This window comes from Triticum urartu, chromosome 6A (genome assembly GCF_056163025.1).
Source record: "Triticum urartu cultivar PI428250 chromosome 6A, HENAU_Tu73, whole genome shotgun sequence".
Lineage (NCBI taxonomy): Eukaryota > Viridiplantae > Streptophyta > Magnoliopsida > Poales > Poaceae > Triticum > Triticum urartu.
The window spans coordinates 598,600,064-598,624,957 of record NC_141878.1 but is presented as its reverse complement, the minus strand read 5'-3'; the positions used below and the strand labels follow the sequence as shown (position 1 = coordinate 598,624,957).

Below are 24,894 nucleotides of genomic sequence, written 5' to 3'. Positions count from 1 at the left end.
CCCCGGTTGGGCAGCAGCAAGTGCCCCCACTCCCTTCAGGCATTCTACAAAAGCACATCGAAGAAGCAAACCAAATCGAAAAAATAAAGGTATTCTAGCTTGGAAAAAATAGGTGATTTGGCTAAATTGATGGTGGATATAAGGAAGCACCTCTCCTATCCTTTGGTATATCGGGTTTTGAAGCTAGCTTTGACTCTCCTATCCTCGCGTGCAGCCGCCGCCGCCGCCCCCGTGCCTCGTGTTGCATCGCTCGGGTCTGGCCATGGAAAAAACAGTCGATTCAGCCGTTCCCCCTGTGCCATGCCTAGAGGCACTTTAAGATCCGTACGAGTCAGCATTTTTGATGCGATTCAGACAACCAGACAGATCAAATTATTTCCGCGCAGTCTAGCTAGGGTGTACGTGGGCAACCAAACGACGTCGTTAAAGATTCGATGTCCGTTTGCAAGCTCGTATCTCAGATAGCTCATCTCGTACACACGTATACAATCCGTACATACATACACACATGCCCACGTACAAAACGCGTAGCCACCGTGGAATTCCATTCCAAAGCCGACGGGGCGAAGCAACCGAGCCACCCGCGTCCACCCCACTCCAAACCACCGACTGGTGGCCCTCGAGATCACCCGGGCCCACACGTCATCCTCCCCTTCCAACCACCTGCCATCTCCACGCGGTGCGCGGCCGGAAGCAAGAAAAAGAAAAGAAAAAGGGCGTCTCGTGCTCAGCTCCTCCCCACGCCACGCGTTTTCTCCTCCTCACGCGGCGAGCACCCGCTGCTTTCCCCTTTTCGCACTCCAGTCCCCCCCCCCCCCCCCGCCGCCTGCCCCCGCCGGCGACGCCGCCGCCGCCGCCGGGAGGATGGCCTCGGCGGGGTTCCTGTTGGGCTTCCTCCTCGGCCTGCTCGCGCTCGCGGCGGCCGAGGCGGCCGCGCTGCTCTGGGTCGCGCGCCGCCTCCGCCTCCGGCAGGAGGGGGCCGCGGCCGCCGGGCAGCCCGATGGCGAGGAGCTCCCCGGCGAGCAGCCGTTCCCCTGCGAGAAGAAGGTGAGGAGTAGACAACACGCCCCACTACCTGCCGTAGCTTAGTTCGCTTCTCGATTCGGCGGCAGCAACTGCTCCGGAGCTTCGCGCAGATGCGGCGGGGGCTAGCCGGCTAGGGATCAGCTGCCGGTCTCCGCCGAGCTCGCTTAGAAGTTCGTTCGGTTTGCGAGCTCGGAACCGCGCGTAGTTCGTAGCAGTAGCTTTGCTTAGGGTAGTTGGATTGCTGCTGATTGGGGGCAGCAACAGTGCGCATTCGGGCCAGTTCTTCCTTCCCCCAATTGCAGTGGCTGAAATTGGGGGAAACTCTGGGTTGCTAACTGCACTGCGCATTCGTGCTAACCACCCCAAACCCCCACAATTTTAGTGGCTGGGCTGGGGAATCGGACAGGGGTTTGTGTTCAGGGTTCTGCTTTTGGATCCAGGATGCCAATGTAGTTTACGACGCTGTGGTTGCAGTTTGCTACTTATGTATTCCACCTGTTTATTTCGGAATGTCGAATGTTTCCCAGGCAGTGGGTGCTGAGCTGCCTCTGATGGCAGACCGCAATCCTTGTGTTATATTTAGCATATTGAAATTGAGTGTCGCCTTCTCAAGTTGATTTGCTGTTCCTTTTTGGCACCAGTATATGTAGTCCCAGTTGGTAACTAGAAAAATCATGTAATCCATGAGTGGGAATTGCTACTCCGTGTTTGTACATATCATATTTGCATACTAGTCAGGTTCCCAGGGTTTTTAATCGCTTCTGACAGTGACATGCACCTTTGAGCTGTGATGCTATCCTTTAGCATGCCTGGCTGTTAGTTCTAGCAATTTTGGGATGCCTCACATTAAACGGTTTTTGGATGCACATGTAATAGAGTGCATAAGTCCTTTGCTTATTATATCAAGGAGTCTACGAGTATGATGCCTGCTTAAGAGCCTTGACCTTGAGTATAAGCAACTTGCCTCTGGTTTATAAGAACTCGTAAAGCCTCACTACATCTTGCCTATCACTCTGTTTACATCATGATATTCCTTTGTCTTTATAAGCGCTGTTAATTAATTTCTGTTGTCCAGGCAAGGATTGTATTTACAAATGTGCACTATCCAACTTATATTGTGAGTAGGATGGCTGAAGAAAAAAATATGTAACATGAATTTGGCCAGTGAAGGGCTTTTTTAACTTTGCATTCAGTTATCATCAAATTGCTTTGGCTTGAAGGTTATGCAATTGCGTTGCATTTAGCTATTGTATGTTTCAGTGAAGGGCTTTTTTAACTTTGCCATTCAGTTCTCATCAAATTGCTTTGGCTTGAAGGATATGCAATTGCTTTGCATTTAGCTATTGTATGTTTTATCGCTAATGATCATCGATGAAGCCTACTCACATTACTGCCATATATATTGACAGGGCTCTCTGTGGATACTAGAGCCAGAAAAGCTACCAAAAGTTAGTAATGAGCGCTTATCAAGTGGAGGTCCCAAAGAGACGAAGGAGAAAAAGAGTATTGTCGAGGTTTTTCCTGCAAAGAAATCGGCTAAAATCAGGGGGCACTCACTTAGTTTGTCTTGTCCTGATGGCCCTGACACTACGATTGAGCTTTTGAATTGCACGGTCATTGCTGTTTCTGCATCAAGTATGTCATCGCGCAAATGGTCAGTGCTACAGACAAATGAAAATGCTTACCTTTGATCAATAGATTATCAGTCATCTTTTTCTAGGTGTAAATAAATGTGAAGCTAGTTAATATTTTTTGGGACAATAGCTATTTAAGTTTGAGCTTGCCTTATTAAGTACCAAACAAATCTGAGAAGTATATTTGATGAATTGCATTGAATGTCTTGGTTCGAAGGTAAATCATACATGTTACAATCAGCTAAAGATTAAGCACATAAGTTTTTTTGATGAAGGGACTCCTGTAAGAACGAAATCTATTTTGGAGGACAAGTAGAAGTATTTGACAAGCAACTTTATGTGCCTTTCATCAAGCTGTTTGGCTACAGCTGGTAGACTCTTATGCTTAACCTATATGTGATTGTGCTACTGTTGCTTACTTTCAGGACTAAGAGGTATCCAATAAAAGTGGAAAGCCAGGAATCTGAGATATATAATGGAAGCAAGGTGTGCTTTCTTTATGCTGAGACTTCATGGGAGAAGGAATCATGGTGTAAAGCACTTCGTCTTGCAGCTACTGCTGACAAGGAGAAATTGAATTGGCATGCTAAGTTGAGCAAAGAGTTCGGTAATTATATATCGTCATTGAATTCTGAATACCCGTGTTTCCTAAAGCCTACAGCAATGTCAGCTGAGGATCATGAGGTTATGGACAGTGAAACAAAGACGGACGGGTCTTCCAAAGTTCGTCTTTTCCTCAAAAAGCTAGCAAAGAAGGCATCTACAAAGGTTCCCGTGGAGGGTAAAACAAGTGCTGCGTCATCCACACAAGGTGAAAGGAAGATGTTAGATAAATTACGCAGCTATCAGGGTGCACCGTTTATTGAATCCTTCCTAGGTCCACAAGAGGACAAGTTCAGTAGCAGCTCATCACAAGATACAGCAAAACCCAGTGTCCCAACTGCTCCATCGAGTCACACTGGACAGCTTCCAGCTTTTCCTGATGTAAATGCAGATGATAAAGTTGTGGATGAAGGTACACTCTGTTGGAACCTTCTATCCTCACGGCTCTTTTTCGATGCTCAAATGAGTGATGAGATAAACAAGGCCATCAAAGCACGTATTCAGGTTAGATTATACTGCTAATGTTCAAGAAATCTGTTGGTGTGTTCTTTCCTTTTTGTTTATTCATGATTCCCATTTGTACAGCGAACATTATCAAGCATGAGGACCCCAGCTTATGTGGGTGAAATTACACTTACGGAGTTCAGCCTTGGAAAACTTCCACCTTATGTGCATGCGATGAGAGTTCTTCCACTGGATTTAAATGAGCTGTGGGCCTTTGAAGTTGATTTTGAATATTCAGGCGGAATATTGTTGGACATTGAAACGAGGCTTGAGGTTGAGGAACCAGAGTTACAAAAGGACCTCATGAAAACCAATTTCGGAACAGACTCTAATGGGGAGGTTGACTCAGAGCTTCTTGAGAGTATTGAGCAGTATGGTAACCAGTTTAGAGGTTCACAGAACTCAGTTTCTTCAGTGGAAGGAAAAGACGAAGCAGGTTTGTTTAAACTTTATATTCTTCCTTGGAAGTCTTTTCTATGCTTGTTCTACCGAATGACCAAATGATTCTTAAGAGGATAAGAGAGCCACTGTCTTTCTGCAAAATGTCCTGATCAACCCCTATATTCAGAGTCTTTGACATGTTAGTTCCCTATGTTGGTTTTGTATATACCTGTAGCAGACTTAAGATAGACAGTGCTAGGATTTATGTTTTCAGGCTTGCATCAGAACTTAGGTTAATAGTTTTGTATTAGAGAATTATTCCTATGCAATGTGGGAATACTGGTTTCATGTATCTGCATTTATTATTTCTTGATGATTCTAACAAAACATCATATATTAATAAAAAGGGCTCAAATTATGATCCATCGACATTGATTGTATGTACATTATATGGTGATCAAGACATTATGGTCTTTTGTATCAGATGCTAGTCAGTCGAAGAGCACTGGATGGACATCAACTTATATATCAAGGTTGAAAAATATGTTGCACTCAATAGCCGATCATGTCTCACAGGTTTGCTCTTCTCCTCGTTGTCTCCTGACTCGCCATTCATGTGTTTTACCTATGTATTCTTATGGATGTGTTAAGCATAGAGAAATGTCAAAAGCTTATGATCAAATGTGCCGTTACATTCTTCTTGCAGGTTCCACTTTCTCTGGCGATAAAAATCACATCTGTTAGAGGTACCTTGCGCATACATCTGAAGCCACCTCCGTCAGATCAACTCTGGTATGGATTCACATCTATGCCTGACCTGGAGTGGGACTTGGAATCCTCCGTTGGTGATAGGAAAATTACCAGCAGTCGCATCGCATCACTTATTGGTAACAGAATCAAGGTAAACAACACAACCTTCCTCTGAACATATTGTTCCTTTTCTGACTTATACATGTCTAACAGCGAAACACACCATGCCGTGCCAGGTTTCGCTCCGTGATAGCTTGGTGCTTCCAAACTGTGAAAGCATTTCCATTCCAGGCATGTTGGCAGAAAAGGATGACTGGGTCCCCCGCAAGGATGGACCTTATATCTGGCTGAACCACGAACCCACCGAGGCCAAAAGCCACGTCGCAGCCGCCACACCAACCCATCCTGAGGAAGCTGGTCCCAAGGACAATGCCATCAGCAAAAGCAGAGCACCGAGCCTGCCTGCTTCCTCAGCCGGGAGCGAGGAGTCCCTGAAATCCATCGACGAGTCAGCCGAAGACCCTCCTGCAGAAGCATCCCATGCGCAGTCTCTCCTGGCTGAGACCGCCTCTCCTCCTCACCCGGACGCTACCGACGAGCCGAGGAAACCGCTGCTGGCCATGGAGAAGCTCCAGGCAGACTCATCGGAGAGCAGGGCGGGATCCCCACCGTACACCTCCCTGAGGGCCATCATACCCGCTGGGGAACAGCAGCAGCAGCAGCAGGCGGTGGCGGCAGCAGCTGGCTCTGTTGGAGATGATGCGAAGCGGAAGAGCGGGAGGCGGAGTCGGATGATGGACCTGGGGAAGAAGATGGGGGACAAGCTGGAGGAGAAGCGGCGGCAGGTGGAGGAGAAGGGCCGGCACATCGTTGAGAAGATGCGGGAGAACGCGAGGACCAACAGCATGGAGAGGACCACCTCCGCGTAGTTAATTAGCCGGGAGCAGCAAGTTCGGTCAGTCGTGCTCTGTCGATTCTCTTTTCAATCGGGAAATCTGTGTATGGTAGCTAAGCTGAATCATTCCAGATGCATGTCACACATGTATAAATGTTGATTGACAATGAACATCTAGGCAGAAGCAGCTAGGACAATGTGTACCTTTAATGGTGTTTCAGTAGTACCTGAGTGGCAATTACCATACTGAACTTTTGTAATGTCAAATTAATGGCGTTTCAGTAGTACATGAGTGACATTACATGGTCTACCAAGTTGATGAGGTTCAGGAATCATCTAGGCAGAATCATCTATAATGAAGCATTCTTCTGAACAAATGGTAACAAGTTGATGAGGTTCATGAATTACATTTGTTGAAAAATATGGTCGAAGAAGAACTACACGGAGGTAATGGCAAGCCAAAGTAGAAGTGATGTCCAGTTACAAAGTTATTGCCCAAGGCCAGAACAAGGAAAATGAAAAAGAACAATTACACATGAACTTAAAACTCAGAAACTCAGAAACCGCCGCCCAAACTGGAACATAAAGAAACACACTGGCAAGTAGGGCAACAAGTCGAGACCCCTCGCCGACATATGCCCGCGGGTCGAATCTCCTTTCCAGCATAGTAGGTTCAGAAAACAATTTGTGGACCTAGCTCGTTCATAATGGGGCAGTTTTCATTGTTGGCGAGCTGCTTCCTCATGTCCGCCTTGACTCTGTCTTCCCTGTGTCTTGCCTCCTCTTCTGCTTCTTCTTCGGTCATATTTTCCTTTAGTGCGATGAGTGTTGGGGTAACGACGACCAAGGGCCGCACTTCCTTGATGCTTGGGAGAAATTCCAGTCCAGAAAAGCTAATTTTACAATCGATAAGTCGCAGGTTCAGCACCTCGAGTTTGGGCATCGATGATGCCTCGAACTCCAACGACCCGACCTCCACGTCCATGTAAACAAGCTCAAGCGTCACGAGGCTTCTGAAAAGGCCACTATGGAAAGTGATAGGTAGTGCACTCTGGAACGATTTCTCCATGATAGACAGAATGGATAGGTTTGGTAGGTTCCCAAGGATTCGCAAGTCTTCATCGTTTATAGACACCTCGGTGGATTCTAGCTTAATCTTCACCAAATTCTGGAGCACCTTGATCCATTGTGGCAGTTCATCCATCCAACCGAGAAGCTTGAGGCTCCGGAGATTTTCTGGAGGCGAGGACATGCCATTCAAGATGTCACATAAATCCCATACCTCTGACCGCACTGACAAAGATTCAAGGCGGTCGAGACCTGAAATGGCTGAACAAAACTCCGGGCCATTACCCCTATCAATGCCAAACACTCCTAACTTGCGGAGGTTGGTGAGACCTTCTATCTCTTGTATGATGGCATTTTCCCATTCAAGGTGCACACATTGCAGTGTGTTCAGGGATTTCAGTTCCCCGATCCCTACTGGCACCTTAACAGCATAAGCTTGTATGACCATCGCGCAACAAGAAGCGAAAGGTACACAACATGCTAGTGATGGCCGTTCTTCTCCGATATAGAATTCATTGCCAGCTTTCAGTTGGCATAGCTTGCTAAGCTTGGCGATGGTTCTTGGCAGCCTCGTTATTCTTGTATATTTGATGTCTAGTGTCTCAAGTTGTCGCAGGTTACCCACTGAATCTGGCAGGTAATATATTCCTTCACACCCTCTTAGAGAAAGGTATCTCAGATGAAGATGATTCCCAATGTGCTCAAGGTGATGACCGGCTAGATCTTTAGTTCCTTCGAGGTCCAGCACACGAAGAAATCTCATCTTGTCAGAAATATAAAATGGCCTCCACTTGCCAAACACCGTCAATGACCGTATACATGACAACTTCATGGTGGCCTCAAACTGACCTTCGTCTCCATCCCAATTACTGCTTATGGCAAGGTGACGGAATGTGCCTTGGTTGTTTGAGTTGCATCCTCCCTCCAGCCTGAAAACAAGATTTTCCTCCATTGACTTTTTTATGATGATATCACGGATCGGATCATGTACTTGACATGAGTCAGTTCCTTGTGTGCTGCAAAGTGAAATCTGAGTTGGTAATATTATGCTTCTCTCTAGAAGTTCCATGAAGTATCTTTTGGCCGTGGATGTATCCTCTGAGTAACCTTCCGCAACCCATCGGGACACCAAACGTCTCCGGCTAACTATGCGATCTTCAAGGAAGATGGATAAGTACAAGATGCAGGACTTGAGGTAATAGGGTAGGCCATCATAACTTTTCATAAGGACTGTTTTTACGCCCTCAAACTTTGGATTCATCTCCATCTCCAGACTGATACATCGATCCAGTTTCATCCACTCCCCGCAAGTTTTTGTTGGTTGTTCCGCCAAAAATCCACCTATGGTGAGTATCGCAAGGGGAAGTCCATTGCACTTCTTTAGGATCAGATTTGTGGGTTCAACCAATTCAGGATAATGCTTAGTTAAATCTGTGGCTTTATCCTTAAATACCTGCAGTTGGTTAGCATATAATTAGTTTTGACCACTATGTAATTAAGATGAGTCAAGTGTATGGAAACTAGTGTACAGAGTATATTTTTTTGACTATCATGTGCATGTTTGGGTGTCTAGTACGCAATAGGCTATGTTTTCTATTGACTTGGTAATAAACATCAGGAATGCAATTAAAAATATTTCTTCCGTTATCTATTTTTTTAATTGGAGTGACTAGGACATAGTCCTGTATGTAAGAATTCTAAAACTGAAATATGAAACACTATCTGTTATTATAATACAAGTTGAGTTATAACTTATCATGTTCATCACCCAAACATACTTTGTACCAAATTTAACATCAACGCATGTTTCCATCAATTGTCCATATGTATATATTTTTTGTAATTCTCGAAAAGATGATTATGTTATTTGGCTCAGTTTGAACAAAAGGGGAAAAGGAGAAGTACTTTTCTAGCACCATGTACATAAACCAACCTGTTTGGAGAGCACGTAGTTTCAAAAATATGGAAAAATGATTAAATTGTATTCATTATAGTTACATGATTCTTTCAAAACATTGTTCCCATACAATTTGGTAAGAGAAGTAGTGAAGTCATGGAATTTGCCAGCTTGATGCTAATGCTAACCTGGCGTAACTCGGGAAATGGGTTCATGTAATCAGTATTTTGGTTTCACACCTAGCATGTCGAATGTATATGATTCCTAAATATTGCCCTACAACATGATAGCGGAATTTACGTTCTTGCAACCCACTCTGAATTATCTCTTGTAAAGGGGGATGGTTGTGTTGTGCTTACAGTATGCTAATCTGAAATATGACCCTTCGAAGATCTAGATAAAGGGAACTATATATTTTTGCAATTAAGAAAGTGAATAATATGGGTAGTGTTCTTTCATTACCTTTTCTGTGAAGAGGTCACAAGCACCCTTTTCGTCTAGACCATTGAGCAAGCGTATGCACTTTGCGTTTTTGCAACAATGCTTAGCAATATCCTCATGCCTTGTGGTTATCAGAATAACCAAGCTTGGACTATTCATTGCCAGCAAACATGGCAATATTATATCCCATTCCATGGTAGACGAGAGGTCATCAAGAACAATCAAGCAACTCTTTTCTTGTAAACACCGGTCCAACACTCTAGTAAAGTCTGCAACTTTCGTTGAAGCAACTTTCCTTGCATCTAGTTGAAATGCTAAGCTGCTAATGAGCCTCTCAAGCTTGAAAGGTTGCAAGACTGTGACATAGGCATGCTTTTCAAACATTTGATTGACCTCTTGGCTACGGTAAATATCATTGATCAGAGTGCTTTTCCCAACACCACCCTTTCCCCACACTGCAATGACCTGATTTTGTTGTTGGGTGCCAGAGTGTTCTAGAATCAATTCAATAATATCAGATATTTCTTTCTCCCGCCCAATAAGCTGAAATTCTTCTACAGGACCTTGCACATCACTGGTGTGTGTGAGGCTCTCTTGGATCATTGTCATGTCATCATCTTCAGAATAAGATTGGCCTTTTTGTATCTCATTCTCAATGGTGTGGGGTAACACTAAGCTCGACGTTGCCTTTGATGAATATGTTGTGTCTTGAAAGCTCTGAACACAAACAGAAGACACATTTTCAACTATAAATCACTCGAAATAATAATATGCATCTGTTCAACACATATATATGTCCTAAAGCCAGACAACAATATTAAAGTCACAATGAACCTTAAATCAAGATCAAATGGCATGTATACAAGTCAGTTTTGCTCACATCACGTTTGATTTTGCCAAGAAATTCTGAAAGCGGGTGAGTAATTAGTAAAGAAAAACATACACGACCATGGACTTAAATTATTCTTGAATCATGTCAAAAGTTGAGCAATACTACAACAGAATATAAAGTTAATGAAAAACATCGCACTCACATGACCAAATAGAACATGAAATTCATTTACACATTAGCAATAGGTATGCCAAAATTGTTCTTGTAATTTCAAATTTATGAAGGGGAGCCTTGGCGCAGTGGTAAAGCTGCTGCCAAGTCCTGGAAACAGCATCTTATAGAAATGTAGGGAAATGCTGCGTACAATAGACCCAAAGTGGTCGGACCCTGCGCAAGCGGGAGCTACATGCACCGCTGCCTTTTTTTTTTCAAATTTATCAAACCATCACAACATTATCCATGTACTACACTAGATGGCAGCATACCCATCCCAACACGGCAACCTCTCCAATGGAACGGTGCAGCAGCATCAACAAGAAATACATGGTTGGTGACTGATCTTGGAGGTTGCATATGTCTCTGGTGAGGGGGCTGTTACCGGGGTCATCAAGAGAAGTTCCACAACAGTCCCAGTTGGCGACCTCGGCTAACCTTGTCCAACGCACAAATTAATCTGCGTGGGATGTTCCACAAGACCACGACGCGTCAAGATAATTTAGCTTTGCGCAGGTGTTTAATGGCCCATATTTTTGGTGATATGTCTAAAAGAGAAAAAAACTCCAGCTAATATCTAGAGACGCATCTAATATATATAATAGTAGGATACTAATGGTAGCGTGACTGTAAAACAAATAAATGAGGGTATTAAAGGTGACATATCCTAACGGCTTTCGATAACCAAGATTTCGAGCAAGATGAAAGAGTAACAAAAAGCTATTTCCAAAATTGAACTAGCTAGTACCTGCTGGTGGAAAGCATAGATGGTCTGCTCAGCAGACAATTTCTTCAGCTTGGAAACCATACTTTTCTGGCCTGGACACAAGCTTGCAACTTCAACTCGCTCCGCGGACACTACGATTTGGCTCCCCATTTTGTTTTCGGGAAAGCAAGCCATGATCTGGTGCCACTCTTCCATGGTGGATAGGTCGGTAAGCACAATGAGGCACCTCTTGTTGTCAACGTACGCGCCGTCTTGGCGCGCCAACTCTCGACCCGTCTTTGCCTCTTCCAGCTCCAGCTCCAAAGGAGAATCAGCCACCTCTACAACAGTTTCTCGAAACTGTTCCACCATACTTTGGACAAACTCTTCCGGTTGGAAAGGCCGCGTCACTCTGACCCATGCACGGCATGGAAATTTCACTTTTATGGTTGGATTGTCATAGGCCTCTAGGATGATGGAGGTATGCCCAGCGGTGCCACTTGTTCCCCACACTCCGATCACTCCAATTTGGCCCGAGCCCGAGCCCGCGCCATCCCTGACGATCAGCTGGGCAAGATCTATCCCTGGTCTTGATTCATGCTGATTCATGGCATGTCTTGTTGCTTCATCAACGCCGAGCATGGCATCAGTAGCGCCGGTGTTGATGGAGAGGTCTGGAGCTTTGGACGCACCGTCGATGAGGCGGTAGCATGCATTCCTCTGGCTCACGTCCTCCACCTTGGCACGCAGCTCCTTCATCTGCTCGACGACATGGCGCCGGTCGAGGATCGTGCGAGGGATGCCCCACCAGGTTTGCCCGTGGACGCGGAGGACAACGTCCTGGAAACCATCCTCGACGTCGTAGGCGACGTCGCGGACCTGGTTCGCCCAGGTCGCGACCACCTTGCTTAGCTCGTCCCTCTCATCATCGTATGCCACCATCAGGAAAGATTGCATCCTCTCCAGCTCGTCCGTGATGAAGGCCTTGTCGTGCTGGACTCCGAGCTCCATGGCCGCGTCCTCCATGACGGCGGATTTGGCGCACCCAAGCGCTCCTTTCAGCACAGACTTGCCGATGCTCACCGCCGTGGACTCCATCGGTGTCGATCGAGCTTCTCTCTCCCTCCCTCTCCCTGTGAGCGTTTGTGTGTGGATGGGATCTGAAAATGCAGGTCTCCGGCTCTAATGCCATGATTTTGGTTGATAATGGAAGTTCATGCGCGGCCTCGATGGTTCACAACTTCAACCAATTGTTAATCAAGATTTGCCAGGCCTCTGATCAAGATTTGCTTAGTACTTAATTCTATTCTGTCCCCTAATTAAGCTGCTTGGACTAAGCATGCATGTGAGGCTCTTCCTCCACTAACCCACGTCATGGATTAAAGTTAAGAGAAAATTCAATCCATGCGGCTTTGATGCTAATAGCTGTCCATCATGGAGTATATATGCCAGCACAAAGTTTGACTATTTATCAAGATCGATCGATATCGAACATGCATGCACGTTTGTGGTTTAAAAATTGATTCAGGCCATGTAGCCTTAATCCTTATGACTCATATTTGAGTATATCCGGAGTTTGGATAACCCGGCCTGGATTTGGACGATAAGTCGCCAATGTGCTTTGATTATGTGCTTGGAGATTTTCACTCTAAGTATTTAGGATGTTACCCTTGCTGCATATGGCATTGTAAGCCGGCAGTATGAACTGATTTCGCAGGCCATGTAGCCTTGATTATATGGCTCATCATTGAGCATCTTTGAGTTTGATAACCCGCCCTGATAGCAGGCTTTAAGTTGCCAGGATATCTTGCCTTGAGCAATCAAAATGATGATATTTCATGACTCCGGGTTGATACTGGCCCCGGATTATAATTATCAAGGCATCACCATGGTATTAATCTACAAGTATGTCTTTAAATAATGGTATGAATATTTTGGTTTTGGTAAACCGCCCTGGCTATGGACTTTAAGTCGCCAGTATTTTTGGATTGCGCAATTGAGATTATGCGTTTATGAATACTTGGGTTATCACCCTCACTGGATGTGGCGCTGTAAGCCAGCAATTTGAGTCAATTCTCCAGGTATGTTTTTAAATTGTTGAATGAATATGCGAGGTTTGATAACCCGCCCTGGCTTTGGACGTTAAGTCGCCAGTGTATTTTGATCGCGCCATTGGAATTATGCGCTTATAAATTATTGGATTATTACCCTCATTGGATATGACGATGTAAACTGGCAGTAATGAGTCAATTCTACAGATATTGCCGGATTATCCAGCTCCGGGTTATATAGTTCAATATTGAGTTTATTGAGGCTATGAGCCGCCAAAGTGATCTTTTCAAAAACTGGACATGATTATGAGCCGCCATGGATGGGGTTATCAATTCCTGATTTTTTGCAAAGGTTATAAGCCGCCGGGTTGTATCCCGGAGGACAATGGATGCGCATTAAGTCGCTATTGGCTAAGAGCCGCCGGATTATATTATTCCAATCTTTAATAGACAACTTGGCTGGATTTTCATTATGATATTGAATGATTGTGGTTTTCAAAGTCGCTTCAACGCAATGGCTATTATTTCTTTATCAATGGTTATGATTTATTTCACAATGGAAGAAATAGTCCCGAGTCGCTGCAGGCTTACTACCCGGTACTTGGAGGCTACATTATTCATATTGATATTACATCAAATACGCAAGTCTCATGTCTCTGCCAGCATGCACCATGGCACTTGGGGGCTAATGCAAGGTCATTTTTTACTTGCGTTATTGAAGACCCGACTCATCACATCATAATGAGCTGGCCCCTGAGGGCTACCAATTGCTCGTGTCAAACAATTCAAAGTACACAAACCTTAATCCATTATATTGAAGGGTCCACTGCTCAGTTGATAGAGCACAAGGCTCTTAACCTTGTGGATGTGGGTTCGAGCCCTATGGTGGGGGTTACATCATATGATGTTATTCTTAATGAAGTATATATAAAGTCCCAGCTTAGTATTATCTTGCTGAGCCGGCCCTTGGGGGCTACACGTTGCTGCTCAACTCTACATGATCATATCTACAAAGTTCCTGCTCACTAATGACCTGGCACTTGGGGGCTACACATGGGAAGTTCAAAATATGCAGTTTATGATTGGCGGCTTACATGAACAACCCGGATTTCTCCAAGTTGCAGCATATATATTAAAGCAAGTCTTAAACTATCACTATGTTCTCCTCTTAAGAGTTGGGGACTACACATGATATGCATATAAAGGAGGAACATCTTCAAATTCTCAGTTTTGAGCAAACCAGAAAGATCAATTGTGTGACACGGTGTTGGCAACAATCATGACCCGGCGTCTATAACAGTCATGACCTGGAGTCATCAGTTTTTATAACACGACAATTTTGGAAATCATAACTCGGCAAGTTTTATATTTTCAAGCTAGCTGGATATCAGTTGAATATTTCAAGACCAATATTTTTGTCAAGTCAGAGCATTGAAGGCCGACTCAAATGGATTCTTTATTTAAAATATTTCTTCTACAAGCAAATGGGCTATGAAGTTGGTCTATTGACCCAGACTTTCCAGAAGGAGGAAATGACAATGACTTAAGGATGATCAGGATCAGTTTAACATGGACAAATCCAAATTAAATTGGGAATTAATGTCGGGGATATACCCCGCGGTATGACCCGGCCGGAAATATGAACCAGTCGGACTTGGCGGCTCATCAGAGACCCAGCTAACACTTGGCGACTCACTGGAGACCCGCCCGAGCCTCGACGACTTATTAGTGACCCGGTGGGTGGGTCAGACGATCGACAAGGCCCAACGGCCCAGAAGGTGACTCGTGGGAAGGCCGGCTTATGTTCTGGTGGGCCAGCTTACGAGGAAAGGCATGAGGAATATTTTCGTTACAAGGAAGCAAGACCCGGACTTGTATCCGGCTTGTATTAGAAGATAGGCTAGTCCTAATCTTGGTAGAACTCCACATGTAACCCGCCCCTCCAATTTATATAAGGAGGGGCAGGGCACCCCAAGAAGGGAGGGGGGGAAGTAATCTCTAAGGCTAGATACAACAAAAGGCGAGCCGGCTTATACTGCAACTCCCTGATGAGCATAATAAGACCTAGCCACAAACAACATGTAGGGCTATTACCGGATGATGTTTCCCGGGGCCCGAAGCTGTCTAAGTCTTTTTCATGAGGACATTTGTCGTGACAAATCCACGACACCACTAATTCAATTTTCATCCTTGTGTAGAAACGATCAAGCACCGTGAGCCTTCTAAAAAGGCCAGTCTGGAACTGGAGTACATCGATCTGAAACCAACTATCCCACAAACCTAGAATGGATAGATTTGGTAGGTTCCCAAGGACTTGCATGGTTTCGAGGTCCCCTGATAGCTTGCTGAGTTCTAACCTGAGCTTCACAAGATTTTGGAGCCCCTTGATCCATTCCGGCAATTTGTCGAGGCTACCGGATAGCTCGAGGCTCTGCAGGTTTTCTGGAGCTGCGGGCATGCCATCCAAACAGCCATCTAGGCTATCACTTGACTGCACTGACAACGATTCAAGACGGTTGAGACTGGAAATAGCTGAACAGAAACCCAAACCATTTCTCTTGTTGATGCCGACCACTCCTAGCTTCTGCAGGCCAGTGAGACCTTTTATCTCTTTTACAATGGCATTTCCCCAAGCAAGGTGAACATATCGCAGTGTACGCAGGGCCTTCAGTTTCCTGGTCCTGCTTGGCACCTTAACACCAGAATCATCTATGCCCCTAATGATATTAGGGTATATTTTGCTGCAACTGATGAGAGATGAGAGCACGGAAACGCACAACCGGTTTGAATGACGGCGGTCCAATAATACGATAGGTGTTTAGGCATGGTGTCCTACAATAACCAGTTGTGGCTATTTGTTTTCTATTTTTTTTGGCTACATAAGATGTTCTAGGCACTATACTTTATTTATTTTAATAAATGATTGTGTGCATGGCTTGATGCAAAGGTAGAGCGTAACATTTAGGAAGACAAAAATATACCCACACTCTTGTATTCACAGTACAACATTCAAGGACGTGTTGATGCCCTGTCATTTAGCCTTGTTCTAAGCAAATAGTCCAACCGAATGCCCTGCTTATTCTAAAAAGGCGAAAATGCATGTGAAAAATTTAAAAAATAAAATACGAAGAGAGCAACAAGAATGTGAAACATGGCAGTGGCCCCACCCAAAGTGACCCTTGGAGATAGGGAACGAGCACTCCTCATTTAGTGCTCAAGGCGTACACATGGCGTTAGCGTTTTGGGCCCCTTTGACCTAGGGAACCTGTGCCTTATGCGTAGGTTGCACACTTCTAGGCCTGGGGCTGAGTTAGAGCATCTCCAATGGCCGCGTCAAACGACGCGCACGTGCGGTAAACCCAGCTTTTAGCGCGCGCGGAGCATTTTGCCGCGCTCCAGCGGTGGTGGGAAACTCGCGCGTGCGGGAACCGTTTGCACGCGCGCGTGAAAAGGCGCCATCTCGCGCGCTATTTTTTGCGCACCGCTTCCGGCGCGCCTATAAAGTGCGGCGCGCGCCACGCGCCTTTTGCACGCCTCCTCTTCTCCTCTTCCTCTCCGTCTCTGCCACGCGCCGCTCCAGCGCCCCGCCACCAACGCGCCTCCACCGCTCCAGCGCCCCGCCACCGCCGCGCCGCCATGCCGCCGCGCCGCCGAGGAGCGTCCGGCTACCGCGGCGTCCGCCTGCGCCCCAACATCGGCTACTACTCGGAGATACGCTCCGGCGATCTCCGGCTCGGCCTCGGCACCTACGGGACGGCGCGCGAGGCCGCCCGCGCGTACGACGCGGCGGCGTGGCGCCTAGGCCGGCCGCGCGGCCAGATGAGCTTTCAAGATGTGTACACGCTCCAGCAGGCGCTCGACGTCGCCCCGCCGCCTCGTCTGAACACGGCGCAAGACCGTGCGGAGCACGCCGAGCGGCAGCGCCGCCTCCTCGTCGCCCAGGAGGACGAGCGGGTCATGGCGGAGTGGCGCCGGCGCCACCCGGAGGACGTCGCCTACGAGCAAGTCTACTGGGCAAGGCGCCGCGAGGAGGACACGCGAAGGCGCCGCGAGGAGCGGTTGGACAGGCCTCGGCGGAAGGCGTTGGCGAATGCGCAGTCCGATCTCGTTGCAGCAGGTGGGCAGTCGTTCTTCACGCCGGACGATGATCGGTGGTTGGACATATGGCTAGATACCTCGGACGACACCGCCGAGGATGATAATGGTAATGATGATAACGACTTAGAGTAGTTTTTTTATGCAATCTATCTAGATTTTTATCGTTTGTCGTGCAATCTATGTTTCTGATGTAAAATACCTTTGTATCATTTTTAAAAAATCTATGCAATCTATTTAGTTTCTATGCTTTCAATGCCTACATCTAGTTTGTAGAATGAGCGCGCCGCTGCATTTTTTGCGCGTTGCTGGAGCGGCGCGCGCGCTGCATTTTAGCGCGGCTGCTGGAGCGGGCGCTGCGCGCCGCGCCAAACTAGGCGATGGACGCGCGCTAAAGCTGTTTTTTGCGCGCGGCGCATTCGGCGCCTGTTGGAGATGCTCTTACAGGGACATAGACACTCAACAGTAGTCTGAACAAATGAATAGCTAAAAAACCTGTAAATACTAATATAACATACTTTTTCGTCTGAAAATAAGTGTTGAGACACTTATTTTCAGATGGAGAAAGTAAAATAGTCGTCCTCTCATGGCACCCCATCCCCAATTACAAGTGACCCCTCCTCCTTTTTCAGGCTTGGGGCTGAGTCCCCTCCCATTTTGCCCATCCAATCCATAAAGATGTACCCCACAGAGACGTCACATTTCTGGACAGAGGGAGTCCATTCTTGGGGGGCAGTCAGCCTTGTATTATTAGCTATTCAGTTTTTTTTAATCTAAAAAAGCTATTCAGTCTTTTCATTTTTGTACATAGCTTTCTTTGATATATTTTTTGGAAAATGCAGCTGGTTGGCCTACTATTTAGCCTAAAAACCCCCAAAGAAAAGTACACAAAAAAGAATTAATGACTCATCTTTGTTTTCTTGCGAGTTCATTTAGTTAAGAGCAATAATACAATAAAGAAAACATATTACTATATGCTATACTGTTTCCAACGGCCAGGGGCGAGGGGCTGCTGCTGCTCGACGGCTGGGCTCCCCAACCTGTCTCCGGCCTGCCCAGCAGAGCACTCTACCGGCTGGCGACAACGAGAAGCATCACCCTTCGCGGCTCAGGCCACCACGCGCGGCGGCTCGGATGGGGAAGGGAAAACATTTCGCAGATAAAAAATGCATATTATTTTTCCCCAAAACATAAAAATATGCGAGAAATGTGTACATCTGTTTTTTTGTTCAAAACAAAAACACCGTGAAATACCTTTATTCACCACCGTAGCTTAATTGCAACGAGTTGTCGTCTAAAGAAATTACACACATAAGATAAGCTGCAAATACAATTCAGGAGTTTACATGGTATACTCCTACTAAAAGGAACTACGTACATTACATAGTTTTTCTATATAAGCACGTGTAGGGTACCTGACATGCACCTCAGAAGCTTAGTAAGCAGATGATCATCCCACTGTGTGCTTTGCTAGCGTGGAAAGCTGGCCGAGTTTAAAAACTCTTGCTCCAGACTGTACTTTCCGGAGCTGCATGTAGGTGTTAAGCCAACATTACTGACAATGCTGTTGCTCTGTGCATGAGAGCTAGTGCCATTTAAGCACCCAAGTGACTCGATCTCTCCATCATTTATGCGAGGAAGTTGACTTCTTAACCTTCTAGTTTTTAGGAGTTGCAACTTCATTTCTACCTCTTTCATGGTAGGTCTTTCTTTTCCTTTGGTTTTCAAGCATGCTTCCGCAACTGAGGCAATGTCATCAATTTCATTCTGGTTCGCTTCTTCTGCAACCTGGGGATCCATGATTTCCAACAGAACTCCCTGCTGAAGTCCTTCCACAAAGTAATGAGCCAAGCTTTGTTTTATACCTTGTTCATTAATAAAAATTGGCTTCTTTCTCATCAGAAGCTCCACCAGTATAATTCCAAAGCTATAAACATCACTCTTCTCACTTAGCTCCCCAGTATGGTAGTACTCGGGGTCTAAGTAACCAAAAGTTCCTTGTACAATTGTCACTACATGTGTTTGATCAAGTGATAAAGACCTCGAAGCACCAAAGTCAGAAACCTTGGTAGTAAAGTTGTCATCTAGGAGTATATTGGAAGATTTGACATCTCTATGGAAAATTGGTATCGCAGCAGCTGAGTGGAGATAAGCAAGAGCACCTGCAGCTTCTACAGCAATCCTAATGCGATCACCCCATAAAAGTAAGCACTGAACACTTACATCATTGTGAAGAAGATCATATAGTGTGCCATTGGGTATGAACTCATAAACTAGCAATGGCACTTCTGTTTCGAGACAACAACCAAAAAGCTTGACCACATTCCGATGAATGATTTGTGATAGGATGGCAACCTCATTGATAAACTGGTCAATCTCAGTTTGCTCCACCAGCTTAGACTTTTTTATGGCCACTACACGTTGATCAGATAGAATCCCTTTGTAAACTGTGCCATGTCCTCCACGACCAAGAATACGACTGACATCAAAGTTGTTGGTTGCTTTATCTAATTCCTCCAAGGAGAATATCTTTGTTTTATCTGTGGCTCTTTCGTCTAATATTAGTTGTTCCAAGAGTAGGCCTTGATTTTTCTTGAAGTATGCCCTTCGAATTCTCTTCTGTATGCCGCTCTTCCACTTGTTGATGAGTATTGTTGCACCTAGCACAAGAATAATGGCACCAAGGCCACAACTAATTCCAGTTGCGATACCTATACATCCAATATTAGTTATTATGAAAAAAATATCCCAATATGCAAGTTGCAATTTATACCAAGGGGTGCTTTACCTAAGAGAAGATTGCGTCTCTTTGTTGACATGACACATTTGAGTTCTATTGGATCAAACTCTTTTCCATGGGTGCACTCACTGCAATTATAGCCTCCGGGATAATTTAGGCAAGGGCCGTTGCAAACATTCATCAACAAACACTCATTGACATCTGTAAATGGGTAGGTATGTGAGAAACAAATGATGCCTAAAAATATTTGGTAGAAATGGTAGAACCATAACCAGGGCACCCTTGGCCTAGCACTCATCCTAGAGACATTAAAACTACCTCTATGAAGCAATGCGATCTTCAAAATACACCATTGGTCATTATTGTTTCTAAGAACATGTCTGTAAACAACCAAACTATGTAAAAACCTAAAATTATACACATATGTTTGATTTCATATATGTTAATAACATATTATTTCCATGAGGTGAATTTACTTGTTTATGTGTATGCAAATGTCACTATATTCTGAAAGTTTGTATGCGCACATTATAAAAGACAAAAAAATGTTGTATAAGATTAATCTTATACATGATGGTGATATTTAGTGTTAGCTCGAACAAGGATCAATCCCTATGTTACCATTTTCATGAATTAGTGAAAATGTTGTACTAGTGCATGGCTAGGGTAATTTAGCATAATCTACCATAATGTACAATTCTTCTAGTCTCTACATCATGTGATGCACATAACCAAAATGAGACATGTTAATGAGTTCGTATGATTTGAGTAGCATGTCTAGCCTAAATCCTCTAAGAAGGAAATAAATTCTTTGGATCAAGGTGACCGACAGATTGCATCACATGAATCCTGCTAGATTTATCATTGCAATGTTTTAGTCAATCATTTCATGTACTTGAAAAATCGTCCGTGCAGTTGGAAGATAATTTGTACTGGCAGTTGTAGTGTATTTACCTTGGCATCCGTTTAGTATGTATGGATTTCCATCAAAACCTTGAGAGCACTGGCAACGATAGCCAAGCTGCATCACCACATTCTTGTAGCCTGGTTGGTTGACAATAATGCAAGTGCTATTGCTGCTACGACATGCGTATGTATCACTTCTTTGCTTGCTCATAGCCTTCGAACAGGTCAAATTATCGACAGACCACAACAACTTCATACCGTATTCTTCAGATAAATGAAAACCATCTGAATAGATGTCTTCTACTTCCCAGTCCCCATTGCTTGTATACCCTATTACCGCGAGCTCTTCATTACCATACCTTGAGTTATTTTTTGTTTGTCTAACAGTAAGATATCCTTCATTCACTGAAATGTTGTCCACGATTAATTTGGCACCTTCATCAATATTGTTACCCCCTCGATCAAGAATTGTGATGTTTTCTGATGTACAGTTAAGTCGAAACTTTTCAGCAGCGTAGCAACCTTTTTCAAGCCCAAATGGGAAGTGCATACTTGTGTTCCCGCAAAATTTGGTGCAACCTCCTTTATGATTGGGATTGTATTGCGCTGCAAGTAGATTGACATAGTAAGAAGTCACACTGGGAGACTGCCACATGAGAAGTTACATTAAGATTATGCGAATTAATGGTCATCCTATCAATACTAGATCGAGAAATTTTAAATCATTAAATAATAATACCAAGTGTAATTGCTAGCTAAAACATTACAAAGAAACTTGGTACTACTTGTCAAAAACCAATCCCATTAACTGGGTGGATACTACTCCCTTTGTCTCGGTGCATAGGACATGCGCGTAGTTCTAGGTCATTGATTTAACTACCTAAAGCAGTTTAAAAAAAGAGGATTACCCTCGGCCTCTGCATCAAACCATGCACACAGCCATTTTATTAAAGTAGGTAGTGGCATCAAAACAATGTTATATGTCATCAAAAGTACTCCCTCCATTCCATAATGTAGTGCTTTCTCTATCCACGTGCTTCAACTTTGACTGTAAATTTAACTACCAAGGCCGATTGCGGCGGGAGCAAAAATTATATCAGTGAATTCGTATTCGAAAGAAGTTTTCAATTATATAATTTTTTTCTCCCGCCGCAGTTGGTCTCGTTGGTTAAATTTATGGTCAAAGTTGGACCTCGGGAAGCGCGGGCGCACTATATTTTGGAATGGAGGGAGTATATCACTAGATTCATATGCAAATATTGTTTCTAAATATATATTTATATTACAACATATAATTCACATTTAGTTAGTAAAATTTATGTCCTAGAACTACGAGTATGCCTTATGCCAGATGGAGGGAGTAACAAAAACATCACAAGTCTTATTAACAGCTTGTCAAGAATTCTCCACTAGTAGAGACAATATGAGAACTGGGAATTAAGTTACACCATGTGGCACTAGTAAAAAATACAATCAATAACAGTAGCACATCCAAACGTGTCAAAAGATTCTGAAGAAAAGGCGTGTCCTAATTTTCGAACTTCTATGATTGGCAATTTGGAGTCTTGGGCAAGAAAGAATTAGTGCTTGCTTTTTGGGAGAACAAATTGTATTTTAACAAGGACAAAAAAAAATCTAAAAAAAGTACAACGAGCATAAAAAAGGAGAGAAAAAGTTACTACAATATATCTTGGTACAGAAATTACCACAATATTTAATCATGCATATATGAGTCCAGTAATCATGACATGGCAGTTCAATATTTTTATATTCCTGATTAAAGAGTAGATTGCTGACCTGGTTGTTGACAACCATCCATAAGATACGGATTGTGGTCGTTTGTGTAACGGCGGCAGCTACACGAGTAGCCTCCAGATGGCAGATAATTAGTACTTTTTTTGGTAGCACTACTAACTATATATTTTACCTAGGATGCATAATGATTTTTTTCCCAATAAAAAATGGCGGCGAGCTTTAAACAGAGAAGAAAACTTGTATTAATCGACAACATTGGTGCAAAAGTTACCATAATATTCAAGCGTGCATATATGAATATAATACTCATGACATGTCAGTTGAATATTTTTATATATAATCCTAAGTAAAGAGTAAAGTCCTGACCTTGACAGCCGTCCATAATGTACGGATTCTCATCATCTGCGTAACTGGGGCACCGACACGAATAGCCTTCAGCTGATGGCAGATCCAGGCAAATGCTGTCAGTGCTACAAGCATAGCTTGACATGTTCTTCTGAGCATTTTTACAGTTTGGTTGATCCGTGATGGCCATGCTAAAATATGGCTCGTCAACATTCCGTTCGTCTATCTTACTTGAATAGATGTCAACCGTATGAAATTCGTAATATTCCGCCAAGAAAACTTTGATACTATTAGAGAGCCCTTCACCTTGACTTGATAGTGCTGAGAAGCCACCATTAAGGCGGCCAACTATGAACCCAAAGGCTCGCACGTCCGGCTGCAAACGGATGGAACAGTATCCCATCCCATAATCCCAGCCACCGTACTGGTTTGCATTTGCCTCATTCATGGCCTCTTTGTTGCCTCGGCAAATACTCATGCAAGAACCTATGGGCTTGTTGGTATCATGGCCGAACAAGTAGACACCCACACCACAACCAACAACGAACAAGCTAGTTTCTTCAGAAGCCATAACACCTTTAACAGGGGCCTCCCATGACATGTTATAGGTGTCGTTCATACCTGGTTTCATGGTGACGTTGAAGTGGATAGGAGAGACTCGAAGTCCATTTTCTGCGAGCTGCAACTCAAGGACCTCAGTGGTACTGTTGCCTAGAAAGAGCCTCTTATGACCTGCGGTGCTGTTGCAGGTGAGCTCGAAGCCTTGCCGGAAGCAGCCCGGCCCTATCCCGAATGGGTAGTGAATGGCAACACCACCGCATCTGGAAGGGCAGCGAGCCCGAGCCAGGTCGGCGGCGGAAGGGATATGCAAGATCCCACCGCTTCCAGCCTCGGTGGCCGACGTTGGCTGCAGAGCTGCCGCCAGGCACGCCAACAAAAAGCACACGGCGCTCATCGTGGCTCCGACGGCGGGCAAGTTTGGTCTAGGTGTTGGTTCTTGGTTTTGTGTTATGGTGGCCATATATATAGGATCAATAACAGATAGTAGATGGATACAGTACAGAAATACTATTGAGAGTGTATCGATCGCGTATTAAAAGCAGGATGCCGTGCAGAGTAGTCTACGGTCATCGCCGGGTTTGTTACCACAAGGAATTATTTTTCTTATTATTGTTTTGCGGGAAGTTACCACCAGTACTTACGACGTGCATGACCCGCGCGCGGTCGTCGCCTGTCGCTACATATGCCGAGTGCAGCTTGGGCTTGGCCAGCTGGTGATGGTAGCCGCTTGGTAACGCTACGCCTGGCAAAAAAATTTAGAGAAAAGTATACTTTTCATCCCTTAATTCTTGGCGAAGTCTAGATTTGGTCTCTCAACTTCAAAACCGGACAACTTGCGCCCTTAACTACTGAAACCGGCCAAGATTTATCCCTGGTCACGGTTTTGACCGGTTTTCGTGCTGTCCCAACCCGGTTTTGACCGTGCCGACTCAAATTCGCATACCTTTTCCAAGTCCGTTTAATATTTTCAAATTCGGGTATTTTCTTCAAATACGTGAACTTTTTAAAAATTTGTGTACTTTTTCAAATCTGCGTACTTTTTCCAAGTTCACATACTTTTTTTTAAATCCACATACTTCTTTAAAGTTCCTGTGGTTTTTTTTAAATTCATGTAATTTTTAAAAATTGACATACTTATTCCTATTCACGTATATTTTTTTGGGTTTGAAAATTTTATGTGAAATTGAAAACGTATGCGGATTTGAATATCTTCGCGAATTAGAAAAAAATGTGTGGATTTGAAAATTTATGTCAACTTGAAACAAGTATGTGAATTTCAAACAAAGTTCATGGATTGGAAAGGAACACGGATTTGAAAAAAATACACGAACTTTAAAAAGTATGCGGATTTGAAACAAGTACGCGAATTTTAAAAACAGATGGATTTGAAAAAAAATACTTGGATTCGATAAAATTACACGAAGTTGAAAAAATACACTGATTTGAGAAAATTACGCAAATTAAAAAAATCATGGATTTGGAAAAGTACAC

At 44.3% G+C, this 24,894-nt stretch overlaps 4 protein-coding genes across 5 annotated transcripts; 2 read left to right on the top strand and 2 right to left on the bottom strand.

Annotated features, from left to right (window-relative positions):
* Nucleotides 1–754: 754 nt before the first annotated feature.
* LOC125515598 (uncharacterized) lies at nucleotides 755–6,101 on the top strand. The gene is made up of 7 exons (XM_048681096.2): nucleotides 755–1,047; nucleotides 2,436–2,680; nucleotides 3,086–3,767; nucleotides 3,849–4,203; nucleotides 4,633–4,724; nucleotides 4,855–5,049; nucleotides 5,135–6,101. The coding sequence occupies exons 1-7, from the start codon at nucleotides 865–867 to the stop codon at nucleotides 5,825–5,827; spliced, it is 2,445 nt and encodes an 814-aa protein (XP_048537053.2). The 5' UTR covers nucleotides 755–864; the 3' UTR covers nucleotides 5,828–6,101.
* Nucleotides 6,102–6,162: 61 nt separating this feature from the next.
* LOC125515599 (disease resistance protein Pik-2-like) lies at nucleotides 6,163–12,048 on the bottom strand. Its single transcript, XM_087529244.1, has 3 exons — nucleotides 10,993–12,048; nucleotides 9,221–9,916; nucleotides 6,163–8,314 (listed from the first exon to the last, which is right to left on the bottom strand). The coding sequence occupies exons 1-3, from the start codon at nucleotides 12,046–12,048 to the stop codon at nucleotides 6,467–6,469; spliced, it is 3,600 nt and encodes a 1,199-aa protein (XP_087385370.1). The 3' UTR covers nucleotides 6,163–6,466.
* Nucleotides 12,049–16,637: 4,589 nt separating this feature from the next.
* LOC147967033 (uncharacterized) lies at nucleotides 16,638–17,231 on the top strand. Its single transcript, XM_087531018.1, has one exon. It carries the CDS (start codon nucleotides 16,638–16,640, stop codon nucleotides 17,229–17,231), a length of 594 nt encoding a protein of 197 aa, XP_087387144.1.
* A 1,064-nt stretch (nucleotides 17,232–18,295) lies between these two features.
* Nucleotides 18,296–23,884, bottom strand: LOC125515596 (wall-associated receptor kinase 1-like). 2 transcript variants are annotated; one of them, XM_087529243.1, is made up of 5 exons: nucleotides 22,917–23,884; nucleotides 22,540–22,598; nucleotides 20,791–21,348; nucleotides 19,885–20,037; nucleotides 18,296–19,807 (listed from the first exon to the last, which is right to left on the bottom strand). In XM_087529243.1, exons 1-5 carry the CDS (start codon nucleotides 23,861–23,863, stop codon nucleotides 18,567–18,569), a joined length of 2,958 nt encoding a protein of 985 aa, XP_087385369.1. In that variant the 5' UTR covers nucleotides 23,864–23,884; the 3' UTR covers nucleotides 18,296–18,566. The 2 variants fall into 2 exon arrangements, with proteins under 2 accessions (XP_087385369.1, XP_087385368.1); XM_087529242.1 differs by lacking the exon at nucleotides 22,540–22,598 and having other exon boundaries at nucleotides 22,864–23,884.
* Between the last annotated feature and the right edge of the window lie 1,010 nt (nucleotides 23,885–24,894).